Genomic DNA, 15,530 nt, shown 5'->3' on the forward strand with positions numbered 1-15,530 from the left:
CATCATCATCATCATCATCATCATCATCATCATCATCATCATCATCATCATCGACATCATCTCCAAATGCCCCTGGTCCCTGCCAGCTGCCTTGGGCTCTGCTGCTTCCTCCAGGCGAGGAGGCAGGGGTTAATTCCCCGCAGGATGACACGTGTCGCGTGTGAACGCAGGAGAGGCGGGGAGGAAAGTTGCAAAGAGGCAGGAAGTGGCAGGAAAACAAAGTTTCCAAAAGGAGGAGGAGGAGGAGGAGGCAGCCGAGAAGGAGGAGGAGGCGAGAGGGAGGAGACCTGGCTGCTGGCTTCTCTTCCTCCTCCTCCCCTTTCCAAAAGGAGGAAGCCTCCGAGGCGGAAGGGGAGCCCAGAGCAGGCCTGATGGGGTCAGCCCTGGAGGGCTGAAGGGCCCGATCCGAGGCTTGGAAGGTCGGGGGCAGAGAAGGGGCTGAGAAAGCGCCCCCACTTCCCCATCAGGAGGAGAGGGCTTTCTGCTTTGGAGGCGCACCTTTCGCACCCAGATCCTGAGATCGGAGCAGCAGCACTCCCCCCAAAAGCAAGAGGGCCCCCCCCTTTCCAAAGGGAAGGCTTGAACCCCCCCCCCCCAGTTCAACGAAGGCCAAGATGGCCCTTGGATCCCGGTGCAAGTTCTACCCGGTTCCAGCCCAGAACCCAAGGCCAAAGATGCTGGGGTCCCTTGGAGTCAAATGGACCTTCCTCCTGGGACTGCTCTTAGGTAAGAGAAAGAGAAACACAATATTTTCCTTGACCCTTCCCTTGTGGTTGTTGTTGTTGTTGTTGTTGTTGTTCTGTGCCTTCATTTCCTCAAGTGAGCCTATCATGTTTGTTTGTTTCTTCCTGGGGCTGAGAGTGTGTGACTCACCCAAGGCCACCTTGGTTCCCAGGGCCAAGCAGGGTTCTGAAGCCTGCTCTCCAGAGTCGTGGTCCAAGGGTCTGACCACTACACCACGCTCCCTGTGAATTGCGGTTGTCCTTCCCAGAGGCTGAGAGAGTGTGACTTGCCCCAAAGTCACCCAGTGGATTTCCATGGATGAGCAGGGATTCGAATCCAGATCTCCAGAGTCGTAGCCCAAGGCTTGAACCACTACACCACCATGCGAGATCTCAAGATTTATTCAGAGTTTTGTTCTTGCTTTTCTCAGAGGCTGAGAGAGTGTGACCTGCCCCAAAGTCACCCAATGGGTTTCCATGGATGAGCAGGGATTCGAACCCTGGTCTCCAGAGTCGTAACCAAAGGCACAAACCACTACACCACGCTGGCTGCCCTTGTTCTTGAGAGGATGATGTGGGAAGCGGTGGAAATGCCCTGGGGAAACACACCATGTGCAAATGGTGCCAAATTAGGGGTGGGTAGCTGCATCCTATAGGCTCTTGGGATTTGTAGTTCACTGAGGCACTAGAGCAGTGGCTCCCAAACCTTGGCGCTCCAGTTTTTTGGACTTCAGTCCCAGAAATCTGGCCATCTTGGCTGATGTTCAGGGATTCTGGGAACTAAAGTCCAAAACCCTTGGAGGACCAGAGTTTAGGAACTGATGTACTAGAGCTTCTTGGCTGCAGGTTTGTTATTGTGTGCTTTCAAGCATGACGACCCAAAGGCTACTCTTATGGGGTTTTCTTGGCAAGATTTGTTCACAGGGGGTTTGTCTTTTGCCTTCCCTTGAGGCTGAGAGAGTGTATCTTGCCCAAGGACACTCATGACCAAGCTGGGATTCAAACCCTGGTTTCCAGGGTTGACCAACACTCAAACCACTTCACCCTGGAGGCCAGGGCTTAATTCCAAGCTCCGCCATGCAACCCACTGTCTGACCTTGATCATGTCACACTCTCTCAGCCTCAGCAAAGTCAATGGCAAATCTCCTCTGAACAAATCTTGTCAATAAAACCCTGTGATAAGGTCGCCTTAGGGTTGCCATAAGTCCAAAATGACTTGAAGGCACACAACAACAATTACAACATTGATTTTTCCACCACAATTCAAGATCTAAAATAATCCGCCTTGGCAGCCCCAAGCGATGCCTGCTTTGAACACACAGCTACATAGTTAAGAGTTGACACAAGTGTTGTTGTCATTATAAACTTGGGTTGAAACTTCCGGTTGATGGTGTGCCTGACTCATTGTTGGAATCCTGTCTTTACCTACATGGCTGGGTCTTCCAGATGGTATTGGACTACAACTCCCATTATCCTGCAGGATGGAAGGGATCTTTCTGCTCTTGTACAGATTGAATCTCCTTTGTCTGGAATCCCAGAATCCAAAATTGTCCAGATGGGCGGCTGAGATAGTGACACCTTTGCTTTCTGATGGTTCAGTGTGCATAAATTTTGTTTCATGCACAAAACATTTACAGATGTTGTGTATAAACCTACCTTCAGGTTATTTGTATAAGATGTATATGAAACATAAATAAATGTCAGTGTTTAGACTCGGGTCCCATCTTCAACGTCTCTCATTATGTATCTGAAGAACTCTGAAATCCAAAATGCTTCAGGGCCCAAGTATTTTGGGTAAAAGAGAACATCTATTATCACACACAGACTTCTTATACTGGCCCAGTCCAGCTGTTGCTCTTTGTATTTGGTAACCTATTGGTTTTTACTATTGATAAAGATTATTTTTAGCTCATTTTCTTTTCCTGTGCATATTTTATAAGAATGCCATTTCGTGTGTTCTCAGAAAACGGATGCTGGTCTACAAAGATAAACACAATAAAGATCCTGCAGCTCATTCCTTTTTATATAATAAGGCTGTTTGTTGTCGTTGTGTGGCTTTAAGTCATTTTTAACTTATGGCAAACCTAAGGCAAACCTTGGGAAGTTTTTTCAGAGGGGGTTTGCCATTGCCATCCTCTGAGGCTGAGAGAATGTGACTTGCCCAAGGCCACCCAGTGGGTTTCCATGGCCGAGCCGGGATTCAAATCCTGGTCTTCAGAGTCCTAGCCCAGACCACTATACTATGCTGGCGTGAAGGTATATTTTGAAAGTGAAATTATGAATAACAGTGGCAGCACTTTTGGGTGGAAGAAGTCACCTTTTCCTGTTACTTCAAAAGTATGGTGGAAGTGTAACATTAATAAATGACTTATTAAAAATCCCTGCTCAGCCATAGAGATCAAGTCACATAACAAATTTATAGACCAAGGCTCTGTCTGCGTGGCAGAAATAATGCAGTTGTCTGTGGGATCCTTTGCTATATTTCCTCTCTAAATGGCTTTTTGGAACTTCCTGGAATTTGATTTACCGTACTTTCTATTCCATAGGTGTCATTGAGCCCATTGAAAGCTACTCTTCATATATGGGTAAGTGAAGAGAGGGCATTGGACTTTGAGGGATCGGGGGGGGGGGAGACAGAGGAGTGGGCCTCTTTTTCTCCATTTTATTTATTTAGCATGTGACCTTTGAGGAAGGATTTGAAGCAAATAAGAGACCTAGACATATTCTAGAAAGCAGTTCTGAGCAGCAAGCAAAAGAAGCCTAAAGGTGCATCCGCACTGTAGTAATATTACAGTTTGACACCATTTTAAGTGCTGCATGGAATCCTGAGATCTGCAGTTTCACAAGGTCTGTCGCCTTCTCTACCAAAAAGGGCTGGTGTCTTGGGATATATAGTGGCCACTCCACATTCATTGGGGATAGTGGCACAGGATTGCTGTGAAAGTTGCAGAAAACGCAAATAAAAAAGGGCTATGTTTTTAAGGTGAGAGAACATCTCTCTAGGAATCTCTAAGTCCTCCAACTCAATCAGAAGTTGACCATAGAACTACAAATGCCTAGAGAAGTGTTTTCTCTAGCAACTGCTCCAGTGCAACTCTATGGTCAATTTCCATCAGAGTTGCGCCGGAGGACCTAGAGATTCCTAGAGAGAACAAATCAATCAAACCTTCAAATAATAACACTGGCAAAAGTGGAGGGCTGGCTGCATTATTAAGATGATTCCTCTGCAAGGGAAGCTGCAACAATGTGGAAGATCTACTTATGTTACTGACTTTCTCTCTCCCAGCAGGCATCTGCCAAGGCTACCCTGACATCCGGAAAGAACCACAAGGCCTGATCCGTAGTCCTTCTGTGCAGGAGATGTCATATAGTAGCTGTAGCTGGGTTATTCTGGGCGGGCCTGAGGATGTCATCTATATCAGGTGAGATGAAAACATGTGCACCTGCTCTACTTTACTACTGGGAGAACGTCACCATTCCCAATCCCAGTGCCTATTTTCCATCATGAGCCAATCAGTACAGTATGTCCTATATCCATGCGTCTGGTACCCACATCTGGAAAAAAAAGTTTTTTCTAGGCATCTGGAGGTCCTTTGGCACAACTCTTTGGTCAATTTCCACTGGAAATTTAACATTTAGCATTCACCATTAACCGTGATTTTCGCTAGCTATAGTAAGCCTGAGAATGTATACCCTGCAGACTTAGTACTGTACTGTTGTGTCATGCCAATTCTCATTGCCCATTTTCCCTGCTCCTTTGGGTGCTAATACACCCTGTCTGATCAGGGTCAGCTCTGGTTACTAATTGGATGGGAGACCAATGAATACCAGGCACTGTAGGCTAGATTTCGGAGGAAGGAATTGGGAAACTACCTTTGAGTATTCTTTGCCTAAGAAAACCCTATGGAATTCATGGGGTCACCATAAGTCGACAAGAGAATTGGAGACACACACAAACACAAAATGTGGATTTTCTGTCTGAGAGAATCTTGCAAGATATTTGCAGATGGGATTTTCTGGAGATAAAGTTGTCACTTCCCAACCTCTTCTGCTTCCAAATGCATTCTGGAAAGTTTCTCAGGGAGGATCGCATTGAAACCAAACCCAACACTCATCAATTTCCCCTTTCTCTTCCACAGGTTCCAGCACTTCTCTCTCTCCTGCAACTCAGAGATGCTGATCGTTCGTTCATCCTTTCAACCTCCATGGAAAATCTGTGGCTCCAAAAATCCCGAGCCCCTCCGGATAAAAGGAGGCAACGTGACCCTGACCTACAGCTGGAAGTTTCTGACAGGAGATGGGTTTCAGCTGAAGTACCAGAGAGGTACCAATGCGTATTAGAGCTCACAGATGCATCCATACTGCAGAATTAAAGTGGTTTGACACCACTTGACCTGCCATCCTCCAGAATCCTGGGATTTGTGGCTTGGTGAAGCCCCAAAGCTCTCTGACAGACCAAGCTAAATACCTCACCAATCTACAAATCCCAGGATTCTGTTGAACAGAGTCATGGCAGTTAAAGTAGTGTCACACTGCATTAATTCTGTAATGTGGCTAGACCCAAAGACAGAATTAGAGGAAGGGGGAAAGGATACTTCTTTTTCCATCGACTCACCTCTCTAACTAGAAACATCATCTCTATTTATAGCCTGTCTATTTTTTTTTTTCCAATTCAGGACTCGAGGCAGTTTGCAGAGGTTAAAACAAATGCCGTTTTAAAATCCAGATCATATGAAAATGAAATATGCAGTTAAACTAACAATAGAATTAAAAACATTTAAAAGTCAGACTGTTAGGAAGAGAACACATTCTGAAATGACCTTTTCCTCACAAGCACTCAGCCATCAAAGGCTTGCCAATAAAAGCATATTAGAAAGTGTGTGAGTTTAACCTCTCTAGGACTGCATCCACACTGCAGAAATAATCCAGTTTGAAACCACTTTAACTGTCACGGCTCAACACTATGGAATTTTTGGAATTGTAATTTCTTGTAGCACCAGAGCTCTAACTGAGAAGTCTAAATGTCTCACAAAACTACAGTTCCCAGCATTCCATCACATAGGCCATGGGAGTTAAAGTGGTGTCAAATTGGATTGTTTCTGCAGTGTGGATGCAGCCCAGGAAGGAACCTGGGAGCAGCCACCAAACAGGCCTCTCCTGTGTCCCCACCAGATGTACCTATGAGGATGGTGGGACAGACATGCTTTTTCAAGGGCCTCTCTACCCTGGTTAGTTTTATTGTATGCCAGCTTGCAATCATTAGGTAGAGGGTGGGATGTAAATATTGTAATAGAAAATAAATGATAATTCTTATCTCTCTCTCTGTGGTACAGAATCCAAAACCTGGCCTGCCTACCCATGCAACCTTACCTTGGACAATTTCTATGGGGTCCTCTTTTCACCAGGCTTTGCATCTGACTCTTACCTGGGGGTTGCCAGTTGCCAGTGGGCCCTCGACGCTCACGACAGCCGGCCGCTGAGCATCCGCTTCACCCTCCTCGAATTAGACATTGGGGACTCCCTGCGGGTCTATGAAGGGGTACCTGGGACCACCCTTCACCCCCATTTGCTGCGCAATTTGGACTACACCAGTAACAACAAGGTGGTCACAGTGGATTCGCCTTCCAGCCGTGCCTGGGTCACGTACCAAGCGGCAGGAACGACCTACCGTGGTTTCAATGCCACCTACCATGTGCGAGGTTTCTGCGTGCCGTGGGATTTCCCCTGTGGCGGAGGAGACGGTGAAGGGGCGACTTGCTACAGTGCTGCCGAACGCTGTGATGGGACCTGGGACTGCGCTAATGGTGCTGATGAAGAAGGTTGCCGTGGATGCCCGCTGGGACAGTATGCTTGCGGAGGGCAAGGGATGGGTGGCGCCGTTTGCTATGGACTTGCTGACCGCTGCAATTACCAGACCTTTTGCGCTGATGCTGCAGATGAGCGCCACTGCTACAGCTGCCAGCCGGGCAACTTCCGTTGCCACGATGGGCGCTGCATCTATGAGAGCTGGATGTGTGATGGGCAGGCGGACTGCATTGATGCTTCCGATGAGGCAGATTGCACCTACGTCCTCCCACGCAAAGTCGTGACAGCCGCCGTCATTGGCAGCCTGGTGTGCGGCCTTCTCCTGGTGATAGCACTGGGGTGTACCTGCCGTCTTTATTCCCTCCGCAACCATGAGTTTGGGTGAGGAGTACTTTTGGGTAGAAGGGGCATATGGAGGGACAGTACATAGGTATTTCACTACACAGACAGAACAGGACAGTGTTGGAAATGAGGCATACAGTGGGCCATTGGTATCCACTGGGGTTTGGTTCCAGGAGCCCCTGTGGATACCAGAATCCATGGATACTCAAATCCCATGAAATACAGTGGCATAATAAAATGGTGTTTCCTTACTGGAATGTATATATTTTTTAATATTTTCAAGCCATAGATGGTTGAATCCGTGGATAAAATAATCCATGGATACGGAGGGCCAATTGTACAAATAGGGAGCAGGGAGCCATTTTGGTGTAATGGTTTAAGTATGTCTTCCCTAGCATTACTTCTTTAAAAGAAAATTTGGTACCAGAGGTAGAAATAACAGGGAAAGAATAGGGGTAGGTTTCTACACAACAAAGAAGAGGAATTCAGCATGCTATAGCAATTTTTTAAATTCACTGTGCACATGTGAAATGAAATAACCAGTTCTGGTAAGCCTTGCATAGGTCAAGAAAAACATTTAGGCCTTCTGTAGACTTCTTTCAAAATGCATCAATGGATGGCTTTTTTCTTTCACCCACTTCCCCTTTGAATTTCCAATTTGGAAATGGATCAGCTAGAAGAGAATAATTTCCCAGCTCATGTTTTATTGCGTTGTTTTCCGCAGGCATGTGGCTGCAACCGAATAGTGAATGTTTTTTTTTTGTTTGTTTTGTTACTGCAGCCCTCCTTGATCATACTGTCCATGCCAATGCTGGTAAAAATTTCAGCTAGATAAGGGATAAGGAGGAAAGCACTTTGTAAAAATGAGCTTCTTTGTCAGAGGCCTTGTTAACTGAGGTATGTGTGTTCTGGAAGGCATAGGATGGGTAAGGACTGTACTTCTCACTGGCTTCCTTTCTCCTTGCAGGGTCTTAACCCCAATGTCCCGCATGGAGGCCCAGCTGGTACAGCGCCAAGCTCCGCCATCTTACGGGCAGCTCATCGCCCGTGGGGTCATTCCTCCTGTGGATGGCTTCCCTACTGAGCATCCAAATCAGGTAAGACAGATCGGTTGTGTATGTCTTCCCTCAAAAAGATGTTCCTTGTTGGCTTAGGAAAAGGATTGTCCATCTCTCCATTTCCCTTATGTTCAGCTATACCATTTTCCCCATGGTACTCACTACGACCTTTTAGATTATTCTCAGTGGGGCAAAATTCATCAGATGGTCTCTGGGGTATATCCAGATGTATATAATGTGGTGTACCAGAGCCAGTGTGGGGTAGTGGTTTGAGCATTGGACTAGGACTCTGGATACCCACTTGGCCATAGAAACCCACTGGGTGATCTTGGGCAAGTCACACATTCTCAGCCTCAGAGGAACACAAAGGAAAAACCCCTCTGAACAAATCTTTCCATGAAAATCCCATGATATAGTCGCCATAAATCGGAAACGACTTGAAGGCATGCAAGAACAACATCTAATATTCGGTCACATGGCTACTATAGGGATGTGGTTAGCTGCTGGTACAACTGGAGATCCAGATAGCTGGATCTGTTATAAATATGCCTGCGAAACCACATTCAAAACTCAGCTTGGGTTCGTCCAAAGACAGCAAAGAGCTTAAAGCAGGGGAAGGCATACTGCATCCTATGTAGCCCCTGGACCCCATTGTTGTGATCTTTGAAGCCTTCCAGCCTCCCTTTAAAAATTTGGTTTGATTTTCAAACTGTTTTTGCTCCCAACTACACAAAAAGCCAACGAAAGGTATGAAAGCTTGAAAAAATGTCACCCTCCCCATACTACCCCCCTCCAAGACCACTATTTGCCTCAGCAGTTCCTCACAAACTAGTGACCGGAAGAGATGCAACATTGCCTTGTTGCCATTGGGGGAAAGACTGTAGAGAAAGAGGGGGGGGGGGGGATTTGGATTTCCTGTGGGAGTTCTGGAGAGGAAAACGGCCAGCTGCCCCCCCCCCACAGTTGCCCCCACTGTGCCAGTTAAAGGTGCCAGGGGAAGGTCTTGAGGTCAGCAGCTTTGAGGGCAGTTGGCAAGGAGTTCAAGTGTTGTGTAATGGCATGAACGTGTGTTAATGACTAGCCAGTTCACTCTCATCTTCCTGCGCAGCTGTGACGTAACCGTAACGCACCGCATCTGGCAGGCGCGCTACAGTTGTGGCGCCCTCGTCACATGCGAGGGTTGCCGGGTGTGTGGGCACTCCACCCACCAGGCAGCCCTCGCACATGACGAGGGAGCCTCAAACGCCTGTCTATCCAGCGCCTATGACTCTCAAAATGGAGGAAGAGACAGTGAAGGATAATATGGTCAGATGAACCCAAAATCTTGGACACCTAATATTATGGGAACAATGTTCCATAGTATGGAACAAAAATTAAAATTTACAAGGCGTAATGATCTCAAGGAGAACTATTATAAAATGTTCTATAAAATGGCATTGTAACGCCAAGTAAACTTATAGAAATATGAAAAATAACCATTGGAAATAAGGGGACGACAATGGTACCTTCCATCATATGTAGTCATAGTGCATCAAAGCAAAGAAATTCTGGAGAAATGTTCATATTACAATAACAGAGACGCTGAGGTTCAACGTCTTGTTGATGTCAAAATTCTGTTTATTAAAAATGCTAGATGGATTAGACAGACAAATAGAGAAGTATAGAAAAAAATATATCGTAGGTGATTACAGCTGCTAGAATAATTTACAATAGGATATGGAAATATAATGAAGCACCAACAATAGAAGAGTGGCTTTTAAAATGATTTGATATGTCAGAAATGGACAAGCTAACAACTCTCCTTAGTGATAAGACTTTGAAAAGTCATGAAGATCATTGGAAGTGTGTAAAACCCTTATAGGAAGAGAAATGAGGGAATCTAGTAAAATCTTAAAGAATAGATTTGGTGACTGATCATGATTAGGGTTGGATTTCTTTATAGATGGGTTGAGAAATGAGGCTAAAAAAAGCAGTAAGATATATTAATAAAGTTTGAAGCGTTATACAGTTGAAGATTAGTTTAGCAAATGGGACAGAATAGGGAGGACAGGAATGTAAATTCAGGGATAGTATAGAAACAGTTTTTATTGGGATGTACAGAAAGATTATGAACAATAAATAAACAATCATTTTCATAGGAGAAGGAAGTTATTAGATTATGTTGCAGTTGATATATGTATGTAAGTCTCTTTTTTGGTCTATTGTCATTGTTATTGTGTCACTTGTTTTTTTAGTATAAAACTATATATATATATCTTTATACTAAGAAGGAAGCTCTGGCTGTTAAAACACACTTGTATTTGGTTTAAGTCTCTGCTCATTTCCCCCTCTTCAATCTCATTACAGAATTCGATGCTGGGGAACCTGCGATCTCTACTGCACTTGTTGCGTCGTGACCCAACTACGACTTCCCCTGCTGCCGCCAACGGAAGCCGCCATTCACATCGGAATCGCTTTCTGCGTCGTGTGGTGAGGCGCATGCGCAGGATGGGATTGCTACCTCAGCCTGCCCCATCTTCCTCTACAACCACCACCACCACTTCATCATCACACTCTGTTCCTGAAAACCCATCCGAGCCATTATCTGGAGCTGAAATTTCTGGCCAGCCTGACGAACAAGCCCCACCTCTTCCTCAGAAGGTCCTGCCTCTCCCTGCTGAACCTGCGCCAGAGCCCCAGGTCCCTCACCCTCCCACACCACGCCTCTCAGGAATGATGCACACCCTCCGGGTTCGTCTCTTCTCCCCCATGCCCCCATGCTCTGAGGAGGGAAGGGATCCCCTGAGCATACCACCGTCTCCTGTGGATGAGGATGATGTCCTTCTGGTGCCTCTCACTGAACCGTGGCTCGAGACCATTAACACCACTGCGAACTGGGACGCTGATGATGAACCCCTTTTGACATGAGAAGCCATCCACACCAGCTGAGCTGGCGTGGCCCTTCTTTACAACACTGGATGATGCCTTTTAAGAACTTCCCACCAAGCTACAAGTGCACAACAAGAAGAAGAAGAATGGATCTGCTTCCAGTACCAATTCCCACCATCTTTCTCCAAAAGAGTCCCAATTGCCACGAACGGGAAAAGAAAGAAATAAGATGGAATCCTGTTGGTGACCTAAGTTGATGTAATATCTGGTTATGGCAGTACAGTTGCCCCTCCAAGTCCATGGATTTGAGATCCACGGACTTGAAAATCCATGGAGGGGCGACCACCATTAACATAAATGGGGCGCCCACCCATGGTGCACGCCCCACATACATACACCCCATTCAAGCCTATGGGGCTTGAATATGCATGGGTTTTGGAACTCATGGGGGAGTCCGCAACGGATACCCTGCAAGTTCCAAGGGTCAACTGTATATATAGTTTTTGGGGCATTGTGGAAGCAGGTATCTATTACCTGCTTGCATAGTGCCTTCTCAGTAACAGCTGTGATGCACCTTTGTACCCCTGCCACTGGTTGGTTGCAGAAGTGTGCCAAAATGTGGTCCAGACAGCCCTGAATGCTTGGCGAAGAAGGCGGTGCCATCTGGTCGTGAGTGTGCTGGCTGGTTCTTCTTTCCACATGTGCAAGGAAACCAGAATATTCCTGGGCACGCTTCTGCAGTGCATCAGCACAAGGGAACAAACAGCCCTGGGAAGCCTCAGGCCAATGCTGCACACCCAAAGAAAGAAGCAGCAGCCTTCACCCTACCAGATGACTGTCAGGAATACACTGGCAAATTCAAACCATAGTTGCCTGGCATTTAAGGGAGTAAGAAGAGCAGTTCTTAGAGATGCTGTTCCATTTGAGCAAGGCAGTCATCTAGTTGAGGGCATGATGACACCTCCCTGATCACCACTACAAGGGATGACGAATACTGTATTACTTGGCCAAATACGTAAATACTGTATCATTGTTGTGACAGTGAAATAATGTTTTTTTCCAAAAAAAGGATGTTTCACATCTGGATTCGCGCCTTAATTCCGTGTAGTAAGACAAGAAGAAGAGGTCCTTGGGTCCACCCAGTAATCATCATCATCATCATCCTCTTCTTCTTGAGAGCTGCCTCTGACAGGTTTTTGGTTCATTTGGCACTGAGATTCCGGCTTGTATGGGAAGCGATAGAAGTACATGCACTTGACATTTTAAAAAATGTTCTTATAAAGTGAGGAGGAGGGGATGGAGATGAAATATGTTCTGGGTGGAGACATTACAGATATTTGTCTGCTTGAAAGCTTGAAGGAAGCAAATATATCTGTGTAGCACATAAATGGGACTAACCCTTAAAGGCAATGATGGAATTGGCTAAATCCCAATATTATGGTGTGATGCTGGGACGCAGAAAAGCAGTGCTATATGCTTGAACTAGACATATTTATTGCAATTATAGAATTATTAAAAGGGGGAGAAGGGTGAAAATTATATAAATTCGGTGATTCCACTGGAAATACTTCTGTGGTAAAATGAAATTTTAACAGGGCAATCCTAGGCATGTTTATTCAGAGGTAAATGCCACTGTGTTCAGTGGAACTTGCTCCTAGATGAGTGCAAAGGATTGCTACTTTAAAAACAAAAAAGATGGAAGATATTTTGACTTTCTATTGATAAAATATTTTGTACATTATTTTTTAAAGCAGCTGATGAAAGAAGTGAAATTTTGCACAGGGGATATCCAATTAGGTTGTAAATAAGGAAAAAATTGTACAATGAATAAGAGAAATATCTCAAGGGCAATGATCATTTAAGAGTTTTGTAGTGTTCATTGCTCTTTATTGTTTTTACGATAACAGGAAGCAGGAAAATTGATAACGCACATCCAGATTATCTAGAAAATTAATGATTCAATATAAGCTTGTTCTTGTGTGTGTGTTAATGTCTGATTTAAAAGATATTAAAAAGTGAATATTATCTTTGCCCACTTAAATTAAAAAATTGTTTTTAAGATGAAGTGAATTGCAGGTTTGACTCAAACCAGTGAGAATGTGAAGTATGGCCATGCCAAAATCCAAACTATTGTTAGCTGTTTTCAAATCATATTTGGGCTAACATTTTAACCATGGGTTGGATCCTGGTTTGGCCATACTTGATGTAGATCCACTGAAATAGAGTAAGTTTAAATTTAAAACTAAAGTCCCGTTGGTTCCAGTGGGTCTGTATGTATGCAAGTATGACTAAATAGGGCTGCAATCCAATAATTCTTTTTAAACTATCTCATTAAAAAAATAACAATTAGAGACAAAGGTTCAGTTTCAAGCATGTTTCTTTGGTGGTGAAAAGAAAGAGGAGGATAAAATAGTTTTGAAACCACTGCCCAACCCTTTGTGTCTGTTTTACAAAGCACAAAAGGCAACCCAGTTGAAAATATTTTGAAAAAATGATATGAAAAGAAACTTGTGGGTGTAGATTGTGGTGCTCAGAGTTGGGTAGTTATGCTTGTAAAAGCCAGCAGCCAGACTGAACTATGAATACAGGCTTTTGATGAAGGATTTCGTTTCTGAAAGGAATAAGTCTAGCCCACATTCATTTTTCTGTCTGCCACAATTTTCTCTTTAGAGATCCCTTTTTGCAGCAGTAGTCTTAAAAGCAACAGTCCCGACGGGGAAATGTTGAGAGTTACTGATCTTATTGTAAAATGCACAAATGGAGAAGAATCAGAAGATTAGAAAATCCACAGATACACACTGGATCAAAATGACTGGTTTGGGAATCATGTTACCTATTTGACAGTTTAAAAAGAAACCTCCTCATAAGAAGTTATTAAACTAGTGCCTTCTTAATCAGACAAACTGAGAAGTTTCATTGAAGTGATATTGGATCTTCGTAGAAGGCAGCTCTCAAACCAGCGCTAAGACACTGAAAGATAAATAGCCCAAATCAGCAATATTTTCTCCAGTGTAAGCCCCATCGACAATCATCCATGGTGGATTGGGCCCCTTTGCTTGGTTTACCAATGTGTGTGTTATATAAAATTAAGTATCTTTCCCTCCCCTCTTTTCTCGCAGAGTTTCTTCTCAAGATATCAGTGAATCAGTGGTGACATTTAATGGGAGCCAGGAGTTCATGTTTTCTTGTCGTTCTGTATTTTTTCCCCTGGGTATGAGTGCCAAAAGCAATGGTAGCGTCGATTTAGATGAGCAAATATTTGCACTGTGTATTATTTTTTTGTGATTGAGCTGTGACCACTAACTGGTGCCATTCTGTTTGTGATTTCACCTTCTGTTGCCTTTAAAAGTTTTGCTAAAAATTAAAAAAAAATACATTTTGAAATATAATGCTAAGGCGAGTTTTCTTCCTTTGTATTTCTGAGTCAACCAATATACTGAGAGTCAATGGAAGTTTCATGGAGTTTGGAATATAATCTAGGAGACCTAATTTGAGTTCTCACCAATTCTTGGTGGACCCATTTCCATGGTCAATTGTCTAGAGCTTTGGTTCCCAAACTTCGGTCCTCCAGATGTTTTGGACTTCAGCGCCCAGAATTCCTGATTGTTCTGGATAGGACTTCTGGAAACTGGAACTCAAAACACCCAGAAGACTGAAATTTGGAAAACAGTGGTCTAGTAGTAACAACCTGTTGACTGATTTCCACCAAATTGGATATATTTACAGTCACTGGAATGAAACCTCCCAACTTCAGATGTTCTAGTCTTCCTGAGCCCAGATGCCTCCCAGATGTGTTGGACTACAACTCCCATGATCCTCAGACATCTTAGTCAACAACTATGTTGGCTTAAATTATGGTTGTTGTGGTTGGACACATCTGGCGGGTACCCGATTGGGGGTGCTAGCAGCTAAATTAACTCTGTTGTATAGAGTTGGAGAGCTATAAAGAGATGGAGTTACTTGCATTTATCCCAGGACAGTTACTAAAAGCCTTGTAGACAAAATACCCTGGCATCTCTTCTTCATATGAAATGGTTTCCATCATGTAGAAACAATACAACAGTCCCTACATCTTCATTATGGAAACAACAAAATTGGTGTGTATTGGTTGTTGTGACTTAGCATCTCAGTTTGCTGCATGTAAGATGGAGGCAATAATAACATTACAGAGTTTTTGAGAGCATGAGTCATATAAATGGAGACATGCAGTTTTATAAGGGAAAAAGATAAATCTGGGGTTGTCAGATCTATCGTGGTACCTATTGGCTGTTGTATTCAAAACAAGCATATATAGGTAGCCTCTTGTGCTTTGCTCATTGCACAGTAGTAAGCCTCATCTGTAAAGACTGCAAAGGAGCATTTAGTGTATGGAGTTGCCTTTAGATAATGGGTCAGTCTGGATGCTCTTTTGGAGACTGCAGCCTTTCTCTTGCGAATATCTTTATAGGGATTCATTGTTATTATTTGCCTTCAAATCAACTGACTTAAGATTTATGCAGAGGAGGTTTGCTGTTACGTTCTTCATACCTGAGAGAGAGTGGCTTGCCCAAGAACAACCAGTGGGTTTCCATGGCTGAGTGGGCATTCCAGCCTGGTTCCCAGAGTTCTAGTCTTACACTCAAACCACTGCACCATACTGCCTACTTTGAACAGATTAATTACTCCTTAATGCACTTTTGCCATGCCATGGTTTGGACAAACTACTTGGGGGACTACAAGTCCCATAATCCAGAAC

General features: G+C 44.3%; 1 protein-coding gene across 2 annotated transcripts; it reads left to right on the top strand.

The window, feature by feature from the left end:
• The first annotated feature begins 304 nt into the window (after positions 1-304).
• LRP10 (LDL receptor related protein 10) lies at positions 305-14,184 on the top strand. 2 transcript variants are annotated; one of them, XM_042475823.1, is made up of 7 exons: positions 305-726; positions 3,269-3,307; positions 4,009-4,144; positions 4,862-5,046; positions 6,056-6,908; positions 7,837-7,966; positions 10,274-14,184. In XM_042475823.1, the coding sequence occupies exons 1-7, from the start codon at positions 615-617 to the stop codon at positions 10,832-10,834; spliced, it is 2,016 nt and encodes a 671-aa protein (XP_042331757.1). In that variant the 5' UTR covers positions 305-614; the 3' UTR covers positions 10,835-14,184. The 2 variants fall into 2 exon arrangements, with proteins under 2 accessions (XP_042331757.1, XP_042331758.1); XM_042475824.1 differs by having other exon boundaries at positions 4,012-4,144.
• Positions 14,185-15,530: the final 1,346 nt, after the last annotated feature.

This window comes from Sceloporus undulatus, chromosome 6 (genome assembly GCF_019175285.1).
Source record: "Sceloporus undulatus isolate JIND9_A2432 ecotype Alabama chromosome 6, SceUnd_v1.1, whole genome shotgun sequence".
Taxonomy (NCBI): Eukaryota; Metazoa; Chordata; class Lepidosauria; order Squamata; family Phrynosomatidae; genus Sceloporus; species Sceloporus undulatus.

Excerpts from the sequence above, each read along its gene's own strand:
- LRP10 (XM_042475823.1), top strand. The coding sequence starts at position 615 with ATGGCCCTTGGATCCCGGTGCAAGTTCTACCCGGTTCCAGCCCAGAAC. Across the intron at positions 4,145-4,861 it reads GAGGATGTCATCTATATCAG|GTTCCAGCACTTCTCTCTCT; the intron begins GTGAGATGAAAA and ends TCTCTTCCACAG. Across the intron at positions 6,909-7,836 it reads CTCCGCAACCATGAGTTTGG|GGTCTTAACCCCAATGTCCC; the intron begins GTGAGGAGTACT and ends TTCTCCTTGCAG.